The 21,614-nt window shown below is 40.0% G+C and overlaps 1 protein-coding gene across 2 annotated transcripts in view; it reads right to left on the bottom strand.

Annotated features, from left to right (window-relative positions):
* Positions 1-20,899, bottom strand: part of MTMR8 (myotubularin related protein 8) — a 32,843-nt gene extending 11,944 nt beyond the window's left edge. Inside the window, exons 1-7 of one of the 2 annotated variants that reach the window (XM_040571874.1) lie at positions 20,843-20,899; positions 9,461-9,583; positions 8,600-8,762; positions 6,067-6,224; positions 4,466-4,594; positions 3,353-3,487; positions 1,331-1,463 (exon numbers count right to left, since the gene is read on the bottom strand). In XM_040571874.1, coding sequence (XP_040427808.1) covers positions 1,331-1,463; positions 3,353-3,487; positions 4,466-4,594; positions 6,067-6,224; positions 8,600-8,762; positions 9,461-9,583; positions 20,843-20,884 — 883 coding nt within the window. In that variant the 5' untranslated portion in view covers positions 20,885-20,899. Of the gene's footprint in view, positions 1-1,330; positions 1,464-3,352; positions 3,488-4,465; positions 4,595-6,066; positions 6,225-8,599; positions 8,763-9,460; positions 9,584-11,122; positions 11,298-20,842 lie in introns of those variants that run through there. The other variant, XM_040571875.1, reaches the window with a different exon arrangement.
* Between the last annotated feature and the right edge of the window lie 715 nt (positions 20,900-21,614).

The raw sequence follows: 21,614 nt of genomic DNA, 5'->3' as shown, positions 1-21,614 counted from the left end.
AAGAAAGGAGAGCTCTAATTTACTGAGAGAAATAACACATAGCCTTGAAGGCAACTCAGATGCTATACCGAGAACCAGCACAGAAAATACAGTAATACAGTTCCACAGTCCCTAAGCCTTAGTAAGAGAGTTTTTTATCACTGTTAAAGCTTAGCAAACAAGAAGAATTTGTGAGTAAACAAGCATTTATTCTTCCTCCTCTCCCACCACAAAATGAATCTGCCTGCTACAGGCAACTGAGGACTCAGTACTTATGATCAGGCCAATCTCATGGTGACATGAAGAGCCTCATTTTTCTCCAAGGTCACTACAGATTCTGCAGCGCTACCAGGTCAGGCAATTGGCAGCATCAATTATTCAGCTATTCGAAGTAAGATAACCATTATGCTGGTTACTTAAATATTAAATTCATATTTTATGTGACAGTACTTGTATTACTTTTTAGAAAACTAAGCACATGGACCAAAGAGAATGATTTACAGCACCTACTCTGACTTGTTCCGCAGCCTTTGCTAGCGCAAATATGTTAATATTCCTGGAAACCAGCTTGCTGAATAACTTCTTTGATTCGAGGTACTCTATCGCCTTCAAGGGAATTTCTCCCAGATTACACCAATGCAAATATGGGCCTGATTCACCTCTCAGCCTCCAAAGGCTCTAGAAGTATTTCTCCTGCCCTCCTTCACATTTTCCCCCAAGACCACAATTTCAAGGAGTAGCTTAGTTACCTGAGTATTCATGTAGTAAGAACAAAACAAGTTCAGACAAAGAAATCAGAAGTGAGAAATAAGAACTATGAGATTAAAGTCCTTGGAAAAAATCAACCTAGAATTTTATTTCCAATTAGACACATTGCTTAACACTGAAGTAGTCCGAACTAAACAAAGCAAACCCCAGAGAAGTATCTCAGCAATCAATGATTGCATTCTTTCAGTGCTCACAGTAACCGTAAGAATCTCTCACCAGTTAAACAATATTTTCTAAGTGTTTTTCTTTTCATTTGGAACATTTGAGAAACAAATTGAGAAATTTTATGTAACTAATAAAATTAAAGAACGTCGTTCATGTCATTTCCTAGTTTTGATCCACCATAAAACTAAGCACAATAACATATGAAATGTCTATTGGGAAAATGTTTAACATTAATACTGTCAGCCACTTCAATAAAGCAGAGAAAGAAATATATGTGGACTTTGCTAATCAACTTCCACCACAGCTCCCAAGTCCACACGCACCTGCACACGTAGGATTTATATGTTATCAGTGAGAAGTTCCGTCCAAAAGGAACCAAAGGTAATATAAACTGGTCACTTGCATGCACCATACTTACCCTCCAGGAGTTTCTGCAAGCTGTTCCGCATCACATGGATGTTTTCTATGCCAATAAACTTAAAGCGAATGTTATCGTAGTTATCTTCGTTCTCATAACCCTTCCCAGCAGCTCGGTTGGCCATGGCATTTAACTGTCAAATTTAAGGGAACAGGATGGAAAGGAGAGAAAGTGACAACAAACAATATACAGAAATAAATGAGTCTGCTTTGCCAGTTGTGTTTAAATCTCCCAGAATATATACTAAAGAAAAGCTGCTACTCAGGTGTCCTTCCCCACCTCCCCATACATTACTTCCAGCCGTTTTACTAAAATTATACCAGCATCTCCAACCCACTAGTCATATGCACAGGCTCATTAAGACCTTGGACAGCACTTCTTAGGACAGGCAGTAGCAAAACCTCGCACAACAGCAGAAGAGTACTGTCATCCAAAAAGGTAAAGAAACATTTTGTCTTTACTGTGAAACTACATAGAGAGAGCCAGACAGAAGCATACGAAAGTAAAACTAGGAAAGCCATTTTTACGAGTAACATACATACATGGTAGTATAGAAATAGTAAGAGAATTCCAAAGCTTTTCACAGACATACATGCACAGATGAAATAAAGCCACCTGAGGGAAACACAAACATTACAGTTGAGCAGAAAGAATACAGCAACCGACTGGGAGCGAAGAAAAGAAGTTGAAGAGCTGCCAGTTGTTCTAGCAATCACCCAAAACTGTTCAAGAGCTACCATGAAACCTTTACTACTGACAAAAAAAAGAAAATACCTCCAGCCCCCAAATACTGATTTGGGAGAAGGAAAGATTTGCTTCCACAGAAAGGAGAGAAGAAAAAAACTCAGATACAGTAGTTCTGAAGATGTTCAGATACAACTGACCAATTCTGGTGCTTCAGTTTATCCACCCAGGGTATGACATACTGCATTGAAGTGTGGTTAATCCCAAATGCTCTTTTTCACCAAATACAACAAAGTTACCAAGAATAGATTTCTGTGGAACAACTACGATACCAGAAGATGTCTGTACCAAACGAATATGCAATAATTGCTATATACAGCCTGTTGTGTAATTAAATGTAGATCTCTACGGAATGTCATACTGTGAAAAGACAAAATACACCTGAACAATGGGTGAAGTATTCCATCTTCCCAAAATGACTTTTCCTCACCATATTTTAACTATATTTGTGGTTTCTATAAAATAACTCTAACATCTGAACAGTGAAGCAGGTTCTCAGAAGTCACTTATTAATCAGAGCCATTTACATCTTCGTATTTAAGTAACGGTGTGCTGCGTGTCCTAATTTGCTTATACCTATACCCCCAGTGTGCTTAAGGCAATCATTTGATTAAGTTTCTAAATTCAAAGCCTCAAGAGGATTACAGATTTCATTTGGAGAAAGTTTCTTCAATAACCTCTTATATAAACACCTCAGCGACAGAGTTCAAGCTCCAGATGGTGGCTACTGACCAGAAAAGCTGAATTGTATTAAATGCTGAGCTGCACATCAAGAAAATATTAGTGTTATTTTTACAAATGCAAAAAAGAAAAAGAAGGAAGAATTGCCTTTCTCAATTGTTCTCAGATTCCACACAGCCCCACTTCTGCCCAGTCCACAGATAAAAGCACTTCAGCCTTGTGAAAGTGACTTTGAAGGCTTTGCTACAACTCAACATATTAAGGACCCGGCTTTCTGCTGGGAAATGGCTCACTGTCTCAGCCAGCTTCAAGACTGCTGCTCAATTCAGGTCATCCTTAACACAGACCTCAACCCAGAACAGCCCAGGAGCACAAGCGTTCTTACCACTTCACAATGCAATTCTGTTATGCACATTTGTTCACCACATTAAGACACAGAATAAGGAGCCTGATTCTGAATTCATCTTTCTGGACTGACAGAGTTTAACCTAACTCTGTGTGAGAAAGCATTAGCAGAGCTGTGAAAGAATTAATTGGAAACAGTATTGCTAATTCAGATGCAAGCTTTAGAAGTAGCCACAAACCCTGTGAAGATACCTTTGGCCTTGTGTCTACAACATACATGAAGGCACACCCAGGGTTGGCTTCTCTGATCGCCTGCAACATTTGTTCATCCTCCAGACAGCGAGCGCTGAACCCAGAGAGCGGCTGGCTACAGCGACATATGGCAGCCTGCAATACACAAGAGCACATTTTTTCTACTTTCAGATCTTCTCTACTGCATTGATCTAAAGAATGCCGTAATTTGTTGGTTTTAAACGTCCTGTTCTCTGCTTTGCTAAAAAACTGCCACTTAAATGGACACACAGAAATACCATGGGAATATTTCACAGAACCAGAGTTTTGAGAATCCTAAAATACAGGCTGAGCAGCCCATTATTGCTATGTCCTCAAATCCACTATGCTCTGCCTGATAATCACCATCCCAAACATTAGCAGTTTTCAATTTTTCCACCTGACTTCTATTTCCCTAACCATTCTTTTCCACTGCTTTGCTTATCAGTTGCTGTTACCATTCCACACTCAGAACTGCACTGGGCATGCTCTAAGGAAATTCCAGTTGTTGCCAGAACAACTCCATGCAGTTGCCCAGGTCAAGGCATGCTTCCTCAGGAAAACAATTTGACTGCCACAGCATTTTCCTAACATCTGCATCTAAAACACTGCTGAGACAGCAAAGTTAAAAATTTACATTCTAGTCTTCAGTGAAGGAAAAAAAACAAAACTGAAACCTTTACTTATTCTGAGTTAACTGAGATTCTTCGTTTCAGGGTGGTTCTTCCTCTTCAATAGTAAGAAAATTTAGCTGAGTTAACATGTATCTTGTTAAACATTATTCAACACAACTACACGGCACATTAAAAACAAAAAAGCATGTAAGGAATTCTTGAAAGCTGATCAAAAATTTCCAGACAGAAAGCCTGGAGAGCTTGTGTTTTTTACAAAACACTGGATGCGCCCCCAATATTTGGCTTTAACCAGCTCAGTCTGTGACTAGGAACAAATCAATTCTAGAGCTGTTAGGAGAAGCACAGGTCTCAAACTGAAAGTTAACACACTTTAATAATCATCACATTTTTTCCTTTCGCTAGGAGGGGAACCTCTGCCCTCCCCTTCCACCCCCAAGACAACAGACAACGAACAACTAACATTGTTTTCTTTATATAAATAGGAAAGCACCGGAATCCGCCCTCTGCTTCTGAACCTTGAGCTTCCAATCACCGTTGCCTTATTCGCTGCCCTAGGCACCACTATTTCTGGAGGGTACGTGTTGCAAACCTGAAGCGAGAAGAAAGAAGAAATCCAAATGTGACTACTTATCAATTTAAGATTCATGAAAATTTCATTTTATAATTTCACATTTATAGATATAGCAATAGATTATTCGCCATAGCACGTCAAACAAACCATATCTAAAGTGTCAAGCCATTAAAATGCATTTAGAAAAAAACAAGGGAATGGGTGAAAATAAATAAATAATATATACATATTATTTATATAATATATAATATATATATATAATAAATACAGTGTGGTAACGTAATTTTGCAATTGAGCCTAAAACTGGACTGTACAGTACACCAAACATTTTAAAGAGAACTTCTTTAAAGACCTAAGTTTTAAAAAAGGCTGCTGATTTGCCACAAAAAGGAATATATATTTTCCTCTAAATCTTACTCAACTCGAAATGAACTTTTAGTAATCAGGTAGCATCAGCTTTATCCATTTTCCTCCAAAAATGTCTTTTCAGCATATACTTCACAGATAAGCCTTTCTTTTAAGGCTTGACAAGTTTAGAACACAAACTGGAAACCTAGAGGAAGTTGTACAGCTTTGGCAACTAAAGTTAAGTATTAGCTTCAAAGCGACTAAGGATTTTAGCTGCCCACATTCCGATGCCCTGATCAGCTAATGGGAAAAGCACCTCTCATGTCATCTCAATTCAGACATCCAAAGACAGTCACTTAAAACTACCAGTGGCTTCTGACAACAAGGCATCTACTTCTTCAACTCAAAGGGTAACAGGAAAAAACAACTGGTAGGGGAGAGAACAGAGAGCAGGGAAAAGAGATTCAAGACTTAACCTGCTGGTATCTTCCTCACTTGTTCACTCTGTCTTTTAAACAGAAAGTCTGTGCACAACGCAGAAATAAAAAGGGAAATATGAAGCAGGGGTTTGAGTAAGCTTGCTAAAAAATGCTTCCATTTAACACTTAGACCTATAACTTGACCTTAAAGGGGAAAAAGAAGGAAACAGCAGCAGCTAGTTAGGACTGAAATGACTAAGAACCCTTCCCTAGTGTAAGATCTAACCAAGAAAGCGTCTGTTTTCACTAATTTTATCCTTCCTTACCTAGTCCCCTTCCTCTCTGCCTTGTTCCTCACACCAAGCCAAACTGTTGCCATTTATTTCTCCTCTACACATCTGTCACAAGCTTGGTGGGACAGGACTTGGAAATACCTACAGAAACTAAAGGTACTTCAGTTTTTCGTAGCAGATGGCTTGACATTTCTCTAGAAAAGTAAGTAGCTGGTATTTTGCCAGAGGAATCAAAGAAAACCAAGGTGACTCTGCAGCTCTGTTCTTTCATAGCATCATTATCCACAGCTTCACATCAAGGAGCTGCTGCTTCAATTAAAACCAACTGTGCTCACTCCTCCCCAGAGGCATCACTTATGCAGCAGTTGGATTGCTGGATGTCATTAATACCAAAGAAGAGATACTGTACCAAATGGCTAACAAGAATTACCTCATAGTCCTTATTAACATCCGTTATTTCCCAATAGTCATTTGGAATTCCCATACGCTGGTAATCTACTTTCAAATCAATCAGTTTCCATCCAATCTCCCGGTTATCTTTTGACATTTTCGGATTGTAAGAGTAAGCATAGAGTTCTTCAGGTTTCACTGGGAAGAAGAAAAAAATTAACTTGTTAGAGAAGACATACAGAAAGGTCAACACCTCTTCCTAAAGGCCTTTTTTTGTATAAGCACACTGTGCAAGACACCGCACTACAGGTGTAGCCTAACTGAAAACAAGGACCAAACAAATTATTCAGTCAAGAACAATCAAGAAACTTGGAAATGTTTTTCTATAAAAGCCAAGGGCTATGCCACTTCACCTCATAGTTGGCTATGTCTCGATGATAGCTATTTTACTTACGCTTCTGCCTCAAAGATCACAAGTCTGAAGTTTTATCACTTCGTATTTTTACTAATCTAAGCAGACTACTTAGACTGATTTTCACTCCTCATAAAAATATTATTTGAGTGCTACATAGAAGAGTATGGATATTTGGAATTTCTCAACAGCTCCTCAAAACCATTCCTAACCCTATCAAGCCAAATAGGGCTCACAGATGAATGAATTGGATGAAGCACGTAAGTTTAGGTCTTCACGCAACGTTCCTCAGATTTACACGTACACATTTCATTCTGGGTAACACTGTCATCAATTCATATTCCAATCCTCCGGAATTTCTAATACTCATTTCCCACTGACAGGGAGATACACTAAAGCATTTTATCGGAATTACTGTTTTGAAGTTTTAATTCCTTCTGAACAAACTATAACTGAATTTTCTGGAATAGGCATGCTAGAAGAGACTGATATTGGAAGAACTAATCCAGAAATGAAAACATTAAAGACAACTTTTTCTCTGAAGAGTCATACAGCAGCTCTTGCACACCTCTAAGTTCATCATTCAACAGTGAATTCTGAGGTGTGTGGAAAGCTTGACGGACATCTTGAATACTACTGGCAGCCCAACAAAAGCTTCAGGCTGTGTCTGACAAATGGTAATTTCTTCCTCCCTCCATCTCATCCTTCCCAATTTCCTTCACTCTCTTCAGAAAATGCAAATCCAACCAATAACTCATTCAGCTGACTCCCAAGGCAGTAAGCTCTCCATAAAGAGTGCAACCTGCCAGACTCTGATAATGTAGCCAGGTTACCAGACAGGTAACCCATAACTGTCAATCACACGTGCAAATCATAAATAATTATATGCTCTGCCAAATAATATAAAGGAAGCACATACAGAGAAATTTTAGACCAAAGAACTAAAAAAATCCATAAATAGAACAAAAGAGCTACAGCACATTACACAAATAACCACAAGACAAAAGAAACTGACTGATGTAATCTCCTGAAGTGACAGCTCCCATACTTCAGGATGCTACACAAGTCTAATTTTCAGAACTGAAAGAACAGTGACAACTTTAAACATAACATCAGAAAATTGCCAGATACAGCATTAAAGTTAAAGCTTCAGAACTACGAAAACTCCATAGCTCAGGACACAAGGGAGACGGTGGGAACAGACAGAAATCCTAATTTCAATTGGCAGTTCAAACGCAGAAAAATTATTTCTACTGAAGTCCTTCTATTCAAGTCCTATGCGATGGTGAGCATGAAGCAGACTGGCACCATTAATTCCCTCCCTTTAGACTAGTGCCAAAGTCACAAAATGCAATCAAAAATTACACCCTTGTAATAATGCAAGACACCAAATACTGGTTCACTAAAAGAGACAGAAGCTACTATAGATGGAAGCCAGGTAGGAAACCCTATGGAATGCTGTCCTGCAAGAAGAACAAAGAGCCTGAATATTCATTCATCCATGGACTAAACAGCCAAGGCCAGAAGAGACCACAGGCTTTTGAGGATGTTTTGCATCTACTCTTAAGACCTATTCCATGTCATTGTACCAAGGCGAAGCACAGGGCTTCACATCTGAAAGAAGACAAACGCTGAAGACTAACCTAACCCTGCTATTGGGAAATGATGAAAGTTGACAACATTTACAACTTTGTGGGATCCAGAATTCTACGGACATCTGGTTCAAACAGCAAGGGCAGAACTACACATGGCCAGAAGCTAAATCACAGAAAGAACTGACAACAGCCAGTACTGAAAAGACACTACTCAGTGTGAGTCCTACAAGAAAGAAGCTTGAGATGCTGCAAACCACCTCGCTCCAGCAAATCAACTTTGTACAGGTTTTCAGAAGTCCTTCAGAGACCTCCTTGTTTCCACTGTCACAAAACATTGTTTAGTTTAGAAGCAGACAGCCTGGCACACAGGGCAGAGCTCTATCTATTGTGCTAACCCACACGATTCATCTCTAGCACTGGAAACAGATTTTGATTTCACATCCTCCTCTCCTGTACTAAGACAGCAAAACCAGCAGTCTGACAGGAGAAGCTTTCTCTGTTGCTCTGATGAGCCTTCCAGCTTATAGCACGTCAACAAGGTGAGAAACAGACTCCGTCCCAAATACCTGGTTGTGAAAGTTTAAGCAATGAGGTATACACTTCATGACAGTCACGTTCTTGCCCAATAACAAAGTGAGCCACATGGAAGTTCTTGCAGTGAATAAGGAGGGGGCATCCAGCTGTGGTCAGAGGCAATTTTTCTACACTTGCAATATGGTGATGCAGAATCTAAAAAAAAAAGGGGGGGGTGGGGGGAATAATCACATCTTTCAGATACCACTAATAAGGCCATAAGCTGTACAAACAGACAGGAAATTTCTGCAATATGCTTAATGCATCTAAACCATTACTAGCATCAGAAAATGAGTTTATTTATTATATTTATGAAGAAAACTTAATAAATATCCAGATTGTGCACCCAAAGGCTAAGTAACTATGAGCCAGACTGTGAAAAAACACAGGTGTATAATATAAATTATTTTTAGAGACTGACATGTAACTGGGTTTACTTTGTTCTAAGAGGAGCCAAATTCTCTTCATTTTGCTTCCTCTCCACCCCCATCTGCAATATATTTTCTCATTCCCATTTTATAATCAATAACAAGGGCTGCTGGTTTCAGTGTTAATTTTGTACTTCTAAAACCTGTAAATTCAAGGTTGGCAGCTTTGTACACTGAGCTTGAGATAGGAAACTAGGTTAAGTTCTTTCTTTTCCTGGAACTGACATCAATTCACTGAGTGATCTCTATCAGGTCACTCTACCATTCTGCACATTTCCTTCCAAAACAGTAATCTCTGTTAAACATTTTTAGAATCAGAATGCAATAAAAAGACTAACACAACTTTAGAATTCACAAAACCACTCATACTGCATATAAAAATACTTTGTATCTCGTATTTAAACAGGCTCCAAGTATCACACCTACCCATGTTTCTTTTCTGACTTCAGAAGAAGCATCTACGTAGATAAGATGGGTAGCTGTCAGGTATAATGTCCCGTTTGCTGCCTTCCTATTTGTATATCGATCTAGTAATTTCACATTTTCAACCTGCAATATAAGAGGGTTAAAAAGTAAATGACTTTGATCAAGGAAATCCTAAACACCTGCTGAACCATAATCATACCACTGCTAACATACACACCAGGGAAAAAGCGAAAAACATAAGAATTAGATCCCCCTGCATTACTAACCCAGCCTTACAACTTAAATCAATAGCTGGCAAAATAATTCAAAAGTCAAAAAGGTCAAACTGCCAAGATTTAACACCAGCATGATTAGTAGGATTACTGGATTTGTAGCCAAAGTTATCCAAGTTTATTACTGTGCAAGGCTGCAGAAATATTAAGATAAAGAATTACAAGAGAAGACTGTCCATGTTTAGTATGATTAAAGTATAGCTGGTAAAGACACAACCGTTCTAGTCTGACTTCCAACTGCTCAGTCGTTACAAAAAAGCATTGGTAGCTACTTGTTGTAACACACCTCTTAAGCACATAAGCGCATTTTATAAACCACACTAACCTAATTAAAAGGGTTTCAAGAAACACGAGGACTGTCTAAAATATTAATTAAAATAATTTATATTATTTTTTTCCTGAGTCTATGTGCTTGTTAATGAAGGCATATTTCATCCTAAAACAAAAATAATGGAAAAAAAAATTAAAAAAATGGAAAGACAAAGAAGACAAGCAGCTTAAGAGCGTGCAAATAAGTTAGTTCTGTGTATTGAGTATGTAAGCTTCCTTACAGTCACTGGTCTGAGATAAACAACGGAAAACATCTAAGAAACTTGAAATGCATGGGTCTTGGCTGTACATCTTCCTACTACATCACGTTTTTCAGCGTGTATCTATATCTGCCTTTTTTATATCCCTGGAGACGCCTGTCAGTACAGCCAAACTGCTTAGGCAACATCAGTAAGAAACATCTCCAAATTAATATCCGAGGGAATAAAACAAAATACAGCAAGTGTCAGCCTTAGCGACACTGCAGTATCAAAAATACTGCTCCACAGGCAGCTGCCTGAAGGAAATTCTTCCCAGCTGTCATTCCCAGAACTTCTGCTTCACTTAATTTAAAAATACATTTTGATCCACTTATTCAGATTGAGTGGCCTCTTCACTCTGATACAAAGTTTGCAAGAATCACGCTCAAAACACTTTTTGCTCAGTATCCTCAGTGAAAAATCTCATTTTCCAACACTGAGATGCAGTAAGCGATACCATAAGAGATACCATTCAAGACCTTAAAGCCTTCCAGACTTCACAGCACCCTGACAAGCAAAAGGGCCACTAAAGAACACAAGTTCCTTAGAAGAAAACAAAGACGGCTCACTGACAGAAATTCGCCAGGACTTTAAAACAAATAAAACACCCTCGGAAGCACACCACCTCGGCAGTAACTTCTACCTAACCCTACAACCCGCCGCTTCCACTCGCACTTCACGCGTTTCCCTGAGCTTAAGGCAACGCTCCGGGGACCCAGCGGCCAGCCAGCACTCCGCGGCCCAGCCCGGCCCTGCGAGGAGCCGGGTGGGGGGAACCGAAGGCTGGCTGCCGGCCAGGCGAGGGGACCGCGGCCCCTTACCTTGGGCGTAGTGATGTGCTCCATGGCGGCACCGCCCGCCTCGCCTCAGCCCTGCCGGCCGCCACCCCGCCATTTGCAGCGGGCAGCTCCCGGCCCCGCCGCGCGTCTCGCGAGCCTCTCGCCAGGCGGCGCCGCGGCCGCCATTTTGAGTGAGGGCAAGGCCTGAGCGGGCCCTCAGGGGAAGGGGGGAAAGGGGCAAGGGGGTGAATTTAGCCTGTTAATGCCTAACGTAAACGTGTAATAAAACTAGCTTTATCCGTCTCTCCGTGTATTTTAAATTCACGCTGCCTCATGGACTGCCAGGCTGGATCCTGAGGAACTCTGTAATTGCTATTAACCTGCTGCTGCCTCCACAATGAATATTCATGATGCGTTGCAAATCCAAGGGCAGCAGATTCCCCTGGTGTTCACAGCAATCTAAACCCTTAATTTGCTGAGAAATTCAGGTGGGTGACCTTGCATCAAGCCTGATAATTTACATTTTATAATTCTTGCATAACAGGTGGCATCAGCGTGACAAGCAGGAACATGAGTTTGTTGCAGGTCCCTGTAAGAAAGGTGTTAGTTAAAGTACTATGGGAGATAACATGAGAAGAAAAAAAGGCGATAGCACAGATATCCTTCCATTCCTTCAGTGCTAGGAGTCCCAAGTTCTGGGATACAGAACAGACCCCTAGCCATGGCACAGTACCCAAATCTCACCAGCACTGCAGACCTCAGAGCTTTTACAGGACACCCACAGCAGTGAACACATCTCTTCTAAGCTTCTGCTTTAATTTAAAAAAAAAAAATGTTTTTCACTTAAAGATGAGATGAGATGCAGGTGTATAATTACCAGGTGCCAAGTGGGAGCTGCACACAGGCTTCCCTGCTGCAATTAGTAGACTAAATGCGTCCAGCAGCCAAGTGTTAAGTACAGCACAAGCCTGCTCCCATCAGCTGTTACAAGGATCACTGACTCCTTGATGTACAAGAGCTAAATGTTAGGACCACTACAATTAATACATCATGTTATTAAACAATAAAGTGAGTAAAAAAAATACTAATGGAACCCCCAAATTTAGAATATCCAAGAAAGCACATTATAAAATTGGAAAGGGCTTATATATCTCAGTGTCCTCATTGCTTTTCTAAGTAGGCATCTATGCAAACCCATTCAAACATGACTAAATGAAGGATATTAAAATACAGCATCTATGCTTGCAACAGAACTCCCAACATTACCTTTGGAAGCAAATGGAAATCCCAACAGTTTTATTTTCTCTATCCCTTAATCACAATGGGAATAAGAAAGAGGAATAGGAGAAGTACACTAAAGTTTGGAGGAAAATATCACACACCAAATTCATCTGTGATACAATTTTAGTTGCTTTTGTGGTGGTTATGATGGTCCTTCATTTCCAATCACTTCTTGTTAGTTAGGTCTCTGCATCTGCACTGTACATCAATTCCAAATCATTTTTTCCCTGTAGCTTCTCATGAGGTTTGCAGGATGATGATAATATGCAACATTAATAATAAACTGGGTGGAATCATTGAAAGGAACTCTACAGTGCTGCACAATGTACATGTATAATAGCAATACTGCTTCTTCCTCTTCCCAAGCGCAACTTCACACACAAGGCAAAAAAGTAACAAAGGAGGGAAGAAATAAACATTTTCAGATGAGGAGTAGAAAACATGGATTGAGTAACAGATACACTTCTTAGCCAGCCACTATCACCCTCACGACCTACTCCCAAACTACTGATTATTATGCCACAGAGCATAATTTTGGGCAGGACCCCCAAGGCATAAAGAGTGCTGACTTCTACCAGGGAGATTTTCTCAAGTAATAGATGGAGCCATGGGGAAAGTACAGAGCAGAACTGAGCTGCTGAAGCTGGGGAATGCTCACAGTTGAAAACATACTGCTGAGCTCCTGGAATATGGGTGCTGAAGGGGCTGTTGACATTCCCTGACAGTGATGACCTCCTCGGTGCCATATGTCTGGGCCAAGTGCAGTCGTTCCTCCCAATACGTGCTTACAGATGCTGTAGTGCAGTTATGTCTTCCATAACACAGGACATCAATAGATATCGCTTGCAAAAACACAATTAGCTCACCTCTTGTTACTATCAAAGGTGTCACAGGAATAGCACAACATGTGCTACCTCTGAGGTTATATTGCTAAAAGTGATTCAAAAATCCAGTCTAGCCCCTGACAGCCCCTTCAAAAGGTTTTACACCTCAGCATAGGCTGCAACTACAAACAGGCATCCAGCAATCTGCATGCAGGGACCATCCCTCTCCTCCGTGAAATTCAGTACAATCAAATGGAGCAGCTCAGGTGTCCCTGGTATTTTTAGACTCCCCAGTTGTGTTGCTTTGCTGTAGATTAATAATCTGCCAGCCGTGCTGTGATGGGGCTGTGGGACAGCACCTCCAGCCTGCTTAAAGTCAGAAGTTCTTTAGTTAATTAAAGCATCACTTGCAGAGATGGAAAATCACTACGGAGACATGAGGCAAGGAAATGTTGAGTGATTTTGTTTTGTTTTTTCCTTTATAGTTGCTAGATGTTTTTAATGGAAAGAAAACAAAATGTCATCGTAACAACTCTTGATGCAATTGCCTGACACTTATGCCCACTTCCAGCAGAGTTTAGGAAGCTAACTGATGAACACATATTTTGATCTGTTTTGTTGCTCTTGGAACTGAACTGAATAATTTCATAACAAATAGTTAAGTTTCTTCTTTTTTCTAGTGAACAGCTAGGAGCAGATTATGATTTTTCTCATATGCATTATTTTTTTCAAAATTATTTTTACAGGATTCTTCTTGCTTATTGCCTTGCAATTTGAGCTGTGCTTCTTGTTTTTGAATGGTCTTATCTTTAAGTGGCATTGTTTCTGCTCCCTGAATAGAAACATTCTCCCTGAACATCACGAAACATGCTCATATAAAGTTTACTTGCTGCATGAACTTGAGAAAGTGGATATAAATCTGACTTTTGCAAAGAGCCAGGTTATTGAGAACTCACTTGCATGTACATTCATGGAATGGGACCACAAGAGAAGCCTGAGCAAGGCCAAAGCAGATGTGTTTACATTTTCAAACAAATCTCTGTAGATAATGTTTTGCAATATGTGTCTACCACTGTGAAGAATAAAGCCCATCAGTCTCCACGATCCTGGGCTTCCCTAAGGATACAGAGCTATTCTCCCTGCTGTCAAGTAGGAAAGAGAGACGGAAGTTGTTTCCTGGGTTTTATTGTATTTTTTTAAACAGAGCTTCCAATTTGCAATAAAGCTCTGCATTAATGAATCAGTGACTGAGGGCTGGGAATGGGTGTCTTCCCCTCGGCGTTGCGCCAGGTTAGCTAAGGGCTGGATTTGGCTGTCTGGCTTTGCTACGTCTGGAAACTGATAGGGGCAAAAGAGCACTGAGACCTCTTTTATAGTAGAATTCAGTCCAAAGCAGAGCAGGTACTTTATAGGTATCTCACAGGTACTTTTCCTCTGGTCTAAGACATGATCTAAGAAAATACAAGTGATATTGTGCATTAAAATATGTATGGCAGGGAGACTGAGCAGAATATTCTTTGCAATACTAGCATGTTTCAGGGTCTTAAACTCTGTTCCAGTACACAAAGCTCTGACCCAGTCAAGCTTGTTAGCAGTGGCAAATTTATTCCTAACTATTTTTCTTTGATGAAATGGAGTTGTTCTTTTTTCGAGACAGGACTCAATCCATAGTGACAAAGGGTGGATTATCTGCCTCTCAGCAAGCTATTGAAACCTATCAAAGTGAATTTGGATGTGGCTTTAGGAGAGCTATTGAAAACATGCCAAGAACTGTATAACACAGGGAAGGAGAGCAGGGATGGTACTTAAATGCAGTATGATATTAGGATGTTGGCAGCATCTGGAGAATGGAGATGGTGTTTGGCAAATTATAGAAACGGATATAATTCAGGACTGGAGCCAAACTCAAGCTTTACTTGGCTGCAGACAGAATTTTCTCTGGGGTTTTGCCCTGCCATACTTAGATTTATTTTTTTTCCCCTTTGTAATGAAGCTCAAATTCCAGCATTTGTGTATGCACTATAGATGCAGTATCTTTTTAGGTGGGAAAAGCAGCTAGACCTTTTCCTCTGGCCTAGCTTTTATTCAAGGGTAAACAGAGGGGCTTTTGGAGATAGCTTCTTCTTGGAGATCAGATTAAGGAGGGATGGGGCTTACATAGGGCTTACAGAGGAAAAAGTACCTTAGGATTGTTCTACACGGTTTCTCTGAGAGCCTCCTTCTTTATGTTGTGAATATCTGTGGATTTGATTCTGTTGTTTAATTACAGTTCTAATCATCTTACTTATGCATCATTTCCCACTGTAAACAAAAGGAATTTTAGGCAGCACTTTGCTTTTTTCTTCCAAGTGGATGCATAGATTTGCCCTTTTTTAAAAAAGTGACTGATTATTTTATTGTGAAATCATGTGTTCATCTAGTCAACATGACTGAGTTGAGTCACCCCATTGTCAGGGAACACACCCTAGGGAACAATGATGAACAATTGCAGGTTATTTGTCATCAGCGATGTGTAGAGTGCTTAAGCACACTGAGTGATAGCAAATGACAGGAAGATGACTTTATACTTATGCATATGAATTATAATATAGTCTGGTGAACTCTTTTGTGGTTTAAGCGTAGGGACAATGGCAAACTTCAGGGGAAGGCAAAATGAATATAATGACTTTAAATTAAAAATAGGGTAGATTTAGATTAGATATCAGGAAGAAATTCTTTAGATTAGGTATCAGGAAGAAATTCTTTCCTATGGAGGTGGTGAGACACAGGAACAGGTTACCCAGAGAAGCTGTGGATGCCCCATCCCTGGAAGTGCTCAGGGCCAGGCTGGATGGGGCTTTGGGCAACCTGATCTAGTGGGAGGTGTCCCTGCCCACGGCAGGGGGTTGGAACCAGATGGGCTTTAAGGTCCTTTCCAACCCAAACCTTTCTATGAACCTATACATTTTCCTTTGTGTCTCAGACAACAGCCTACTGATACCTTCTGCTAGTGGGGATTCTTTACCTTTCTGAAGTCAGTTGTTCATGAGCCATGTTTGCCTATTCCATTGTGCACTGATTCTAAATTGCAATGTGCTTCGTTAGGCTACATTTCCAAAGAAGATCAGCCCAGAACTTTTGTGCCATCTTTGTTCACTGCTGAAAGACTCAAAACTGCCCATCAGAAATAAGCTGGAAAAAACATTGGAGAAGGATTAAAGGGTAGCGGAGGAAAAAACAGCAGTTTCCCCAGGACTAGGCTCCAGTCCTCTCTTCACTCCCTGCTGTCCTTTGCCCAGCTCTGCCTGAGACTTTGCCAGCACCATTACCAGCCCATACAGGGTAGCACAGCACTGGAGGAATCCTCCCATCCATCCATACCAGTTACCATCTCATGCTAACTGGTTTCATGTGGCCTGGCCAGTCTTGTTCCAGTAGTCCCAGCCCCATGTGAATGGATTGGAAAATTTTACTCCTGTGCACCCCACGCTTTAAGGCCAAACACGTTGTTCTGTATTCAGGCAGGTGCACTGTGTTTAGCATTGTCTTCTTGTTGTTAAAGAAAGCAATCTTAATTTTGGGGCTGCTGCAAGGAATTGAGTCTCTTCAGTCATCTCTTTAACTTAGGTGTCGCAAGGTTGCTTTAGCCGAAGAGCAATGAAATTAAAGCAGCGGTGACGAATGGTGTGATCAGACCACTGGACAATACTGCCCAATGATGAAGTCCTGCCTAGCACTGACTGAGTATCTATTAAAGCTGCTAGGTAGGTAGATGAAGCATGGATGTTTCTCTACAGTGATCTGGAAAAAGTAATATATGGTTGTCTACTAAAGTATTTCAAGGACGCCCTAAGAGCAAACTTGACAGCAATTTTTCTGGAAACATTTTATGCTCTTAGCTACCAACAAGTAGAACTGAAGTCCATGGTGTAAAGAAGCACAGGCCTATGTTGTGCCCTCGGACAAAAAAACATGCACAGTGAAGAAAACATCAGCCAGCTGGCTCACGCCTGTAGTATCACCAGAAACTGTAGAAGCACTTATCAGATACAGGTCTCCACTTTTACTCGTGAAACTGTCATGTTTACTCATCCACCCCTGGTCTGGTGCTATCACCCTCAACTCAAGATGACAAATCAGTTTGAAAAGTCCACTGCATCACCCACCCGCAGGCAGAACCTCGTTGCCCCTGGATAATGCCAGTCCAGTTTCTAAGAACTGGTTTATACTTAACATTCTCAGAAAATAAACACTTACTAACAATTCCCTTTTCTCGCTTTTCCCACACTTCCTCTTTAATAATAAATAGCCCTGATGAAAATTCATAATGGCAACACAACAGATACCCAGACAGTTCAACTTAGGGAACTTTGGCGTATATTTCCCCCTATTTACTATTCCCTTGCTGAGCTAATCCTTCTTGAGCAGGCAGGAGTGCTGGTAACTTCCTACAGTAAAAAGATGGGAAGAGTTAGGCATGTGCTCCTGTCACTGATCATAACATTAGCAGTGGGATGAATGCATTAGATATCTGCCTAGGCAAAAAGAAAAGAGCATGGAAAAAGAGTTATAAAAATAAGTCCTTACTTTATTATTATTAGGAGTATTAGTATTATTTTAGCAAGGTATGCAACAGAAAATTTAGCCTTGACTCTTGAAGGTAGAATTCTTCATCTTTATATAATTTGTGCAACTACTACTTGGTCATGCTAATACATCTCACGCCATCTAGAATAAGGTGGAGGCTATAATGCAGTCTGTATAAACAAAGTATGACTGGTTCAGAACTTCATTAGCCTTAAGAGACCAGCAGTACGTACCTGACCCAATGCTGCAAAGCAAATTCTTTACAGTTTGTATTCAGCAGATATGTTACCTCTTCTTTTTTCTCTCTCTTGCTGAACCTGAGCTAGATCCTGTAAAGACCATAGCAATCCAATTGTTCATCAGCAGAGCAAGCCTAGGTCTACAACACACACTTTTCCTGGACCAAGGTTTAAATGAAACACAAAAAGATGCAGCAAAGTAGAAAAAAAAATGACCTTTTAGCCCATGGATGAAGATTTCAACTGAGGAACAAAGCCACATTGGGGAAAAATCTAAGTTTCTTTTCATGGGGATTGGTAGCAGGGATTTTCTTGTTCAGATTTCAGGATCTGTATAATAAAGCTAGTCTGTTACCCTTGTTTCTCTTAACATTTCTGCAGCAGAGTTTCCCCTAAGTCAGTGCATTGATAATTTCTTACTAGCATGCTATAGGATACACTGTGCACTGTGCCACACGCATCTTTAGTGAATGAAGCTTGGGAGGATCAGAGGACAGGAATATGACCATTTCAGAAACAAAACTGTACTGAGTGAAAAAAAAATAAAAGAATCATGAATTTTAAATCCTCCTACATAGATGTTCAAAATCATGTGACATTGCTGTTCCTTTTTTCTTTCTTCATCAACCCCCCTTTCACAAGATCATACATGTACAAGACAGAGAACCAACCAGTTTGTACATTAGCTGTGGATTTCTCATCTTTCACCCTTTATTCCTGAAACACATAATTATCTCCCCCATAAATATTTCAATATTCAGTACATCTCAGATGCTAGACAGACTCTACTCCTTTAGGGAGCTATTTTGGCACTACCTGTTCCTAAGAAATTCCCCTGCAGTGAGAACTTAATGTTTCTCATTGTGGCAAGAAATTCACTTCAGTGAGAAATGCTTTGATAACATTTATCATTTGCTACATATCACTCTGTAATTTTTAACATTAAATAAAATACCGAATAAAAGTTTTAGCCTGCCCAGGCTCTTTGTGTACAAGATTGCAGAAGAGATTATAAATGATCTTCCTTCCCACAATTTCTCCAGCAGTGCTTGAGCAATCTGACAGAAAGATCCCAGCATGGAAATAACTAAATCTGTGAAACAATTTATACTGAGTTCTCATTAAACTGCAGATATTTGCATAGCCAAGATCTTATTCCATCTTAGTATTTCTTTTCCAAATGGAAGCCTGAAGTTGTTCTTTTGCCTACATAAATGCCAGCCTAGTATAATCATAATAAAATAAACTATCTACATATTTCAGATGTCACGCCTTTCATTGAGAGTCTCTGAATGAAACTGTCTATGCCATTTAGAATTTTATCACCATTTCTCCTGATGAAATTATACATCTGGGGAATTCTGAAGTCCTTTCTCCCTTCTTTTTTAATTTTTTTTTTATTATTATCATTCTAAAAAACCAAAAAAGTTTATGTAGTGAGCTGTATTGCTTTTCTTGTTAATTAAATCCTCTTAAGGAAATAAAAGAATTTAGTAACCAAAGTAACCAGTTACCTTAGTTTATCCTGTTTAATCTGTTAGCCCTGCCTGTATCTCCAGTTCTGCCATAGTTGAGGTATACTGCCTAACAACATGCAGGCAGACTTCTTTTTATCCAGATGGCAGCCACTCACATCCATGCAAAAAGGATGAGCATCTAAATTTGTATTTCTTCTTCTTGGTCACAAATGGAGCACAAGAAGGGCTATTTCTTTTCCTGTCTAACTCTTGCTAGAATACTGTTTTATATGGTTCCAAGTTGTTTAATAATACTGTGTGAAGGTTGAAAATCTGATTCTTTTTCTGTTCACCTCACCTATGGGGCTGAGAACCAGGTGTCAGCATCTGATCATCTGAATTCTGTTCTGCATTTCCTGGTAAGTTACTAAGTGTGTAGGTTTGGTCTCTGTATCAGGTGTTCTGCTTGCAGAACAGAATAGGGAAAAAACAAAACAAAACAAAAAAAACACAAAAAAAACAAGGTTGGAAGGGACCTCTGTAGGTAATCTAGTTGAACCTGCTACTCAAAAGAAGACTAACTTCAATTAAGGTTAAGTCTAATAATTACTTACATTTAGAAAGGCTGGAGAGGGATGCAAAAGTAGGGATAGTTTCCGTAAGATTAGCCTTACTGTTGAACCTCAGAATCCTAAAGCTGATATTCCCTTTAGTGATTCTATTATTCCCATTATTATGAATAATTTCTTACCCTCCTTGTACTCTCCAATTATATCTCTATTTTCTAATATGCATGTTTGTGGATTTTTTCTGTTGATTGCTTTTGACTAGAAGACCTCAAACCAGAGCTATTTTAAGACAGAGGAAGAACATCAAATCTTTAAAAAATAGTGCAGCAATACATCAATGTGTTTCACAGACAGTTTAATATGCATGATCAGTATGCTGAGCTGTCACCCCTTCTATAAGGCCATTCGCTATGTTTCCACAGAGTATCAGGTTGGACAACACTAGATTTACCAATAACTAAGATTATATTGCAATTTGGAAGTAAATAAACGTATCTGTTTTACTGGCTGCTGATGTTCTGACAACCAGCAATTTTTCTCAGTCACTGTGCATAACAAACTTCATCTGTCATACTTAGATTACTAGGAGAGCAATAGGCAGTGTGCTGCAGGAAACAATCGTGTGCTGGAAAGATGTTCTACCAGATCTCTTTTGTTTGTATGGATTTTTTTACAATTTTCTTTTCCTGAACACTCTCTCTCCTCTGCTATGGCCAAGGAGGGATGTACACAGAGGTTCATCTTCCTGATCCCGGGCTAGCCACATCCCCAGCAGTTGCTGGGGCTGGTTCGAGCTGCCAAACAAAGCTGGAGCTACTTCAGTTACCTGCAAGGGGTGCCAGCCCACCGAGAGATGCCAGTGACACATCTAGACGAGGAGCCATGATATCAGCTCTGAAATGGATGGATGCTTTTCTGCTTCTGGCTTCTCTGACTTCAGGATCCTATAAAGAGATTCGAGCAAATTACCGAGGTCCACTCTGAGTAGTCATTGTGAAACAAATTATCAATTGTATGTTTCAATTAGTGAAACTAAAAGCCCTGAGTTCAGTTCAACCACCTAAATTGAAAGAAAAATTGGCAGAATTGAAGATTTATACACCAGCTGTTTGTGTCAGAAATGACATCAACATTTTTTAATGTGTTCAGGACTTGCTCTGTGTCAGAGGCAGAAGACAAACTGCCCCCACACCGTTCTGCAAACACAACCCCGGCTTGCAACAGCCCTTATTTCAGTCTCAAGGCTCAACAGTGCAGTGCAGTCCTGACCTAACATGTCATCAGCCCTTACTGGCAATATCGTCTTCTGGGGAGGGTGCCAATCACAACGAATCCTTCCATTTGGTGACACTTCTGCATTTGGGAAAATGTCACCCAACTGAGACTAAAAAATTAATTCATATATGACATATGCCTCCCTTGAGCAGCTGAAGATTGGTTCTTTAGTCTTTCCATTCCACTTGTCTCTGCCATGTCTTCCTGTTCCACATCCTACCAGACTGTCTACGCATCAGGTTATTTCTGACTAATGTTACAGCAGATCTCATGAATTTGTTACAATACTGAAATGGAACTATAGTCTGAAAAGTGGCTTTGTA

This window comes from Cygnus olor, chromosome 13 (genome assembly GCF_009769625.2).
Source record: "Cygnus olor isolate bCygOlo1 chromosome 13, bCygOlo1.pri.v2, whole genome shotgun sequence".
In the NCBI taxonomy this organism is placed as follows: domain Eukaryota; kingdom Metazoa; phylum Chordata; class Aves; order Anseriformes; family Anatidae; genus Cygnus; species Cygnus olor.
This window is presented reverse-complemented; position numbering and strand designations above follow the sequence as displayed.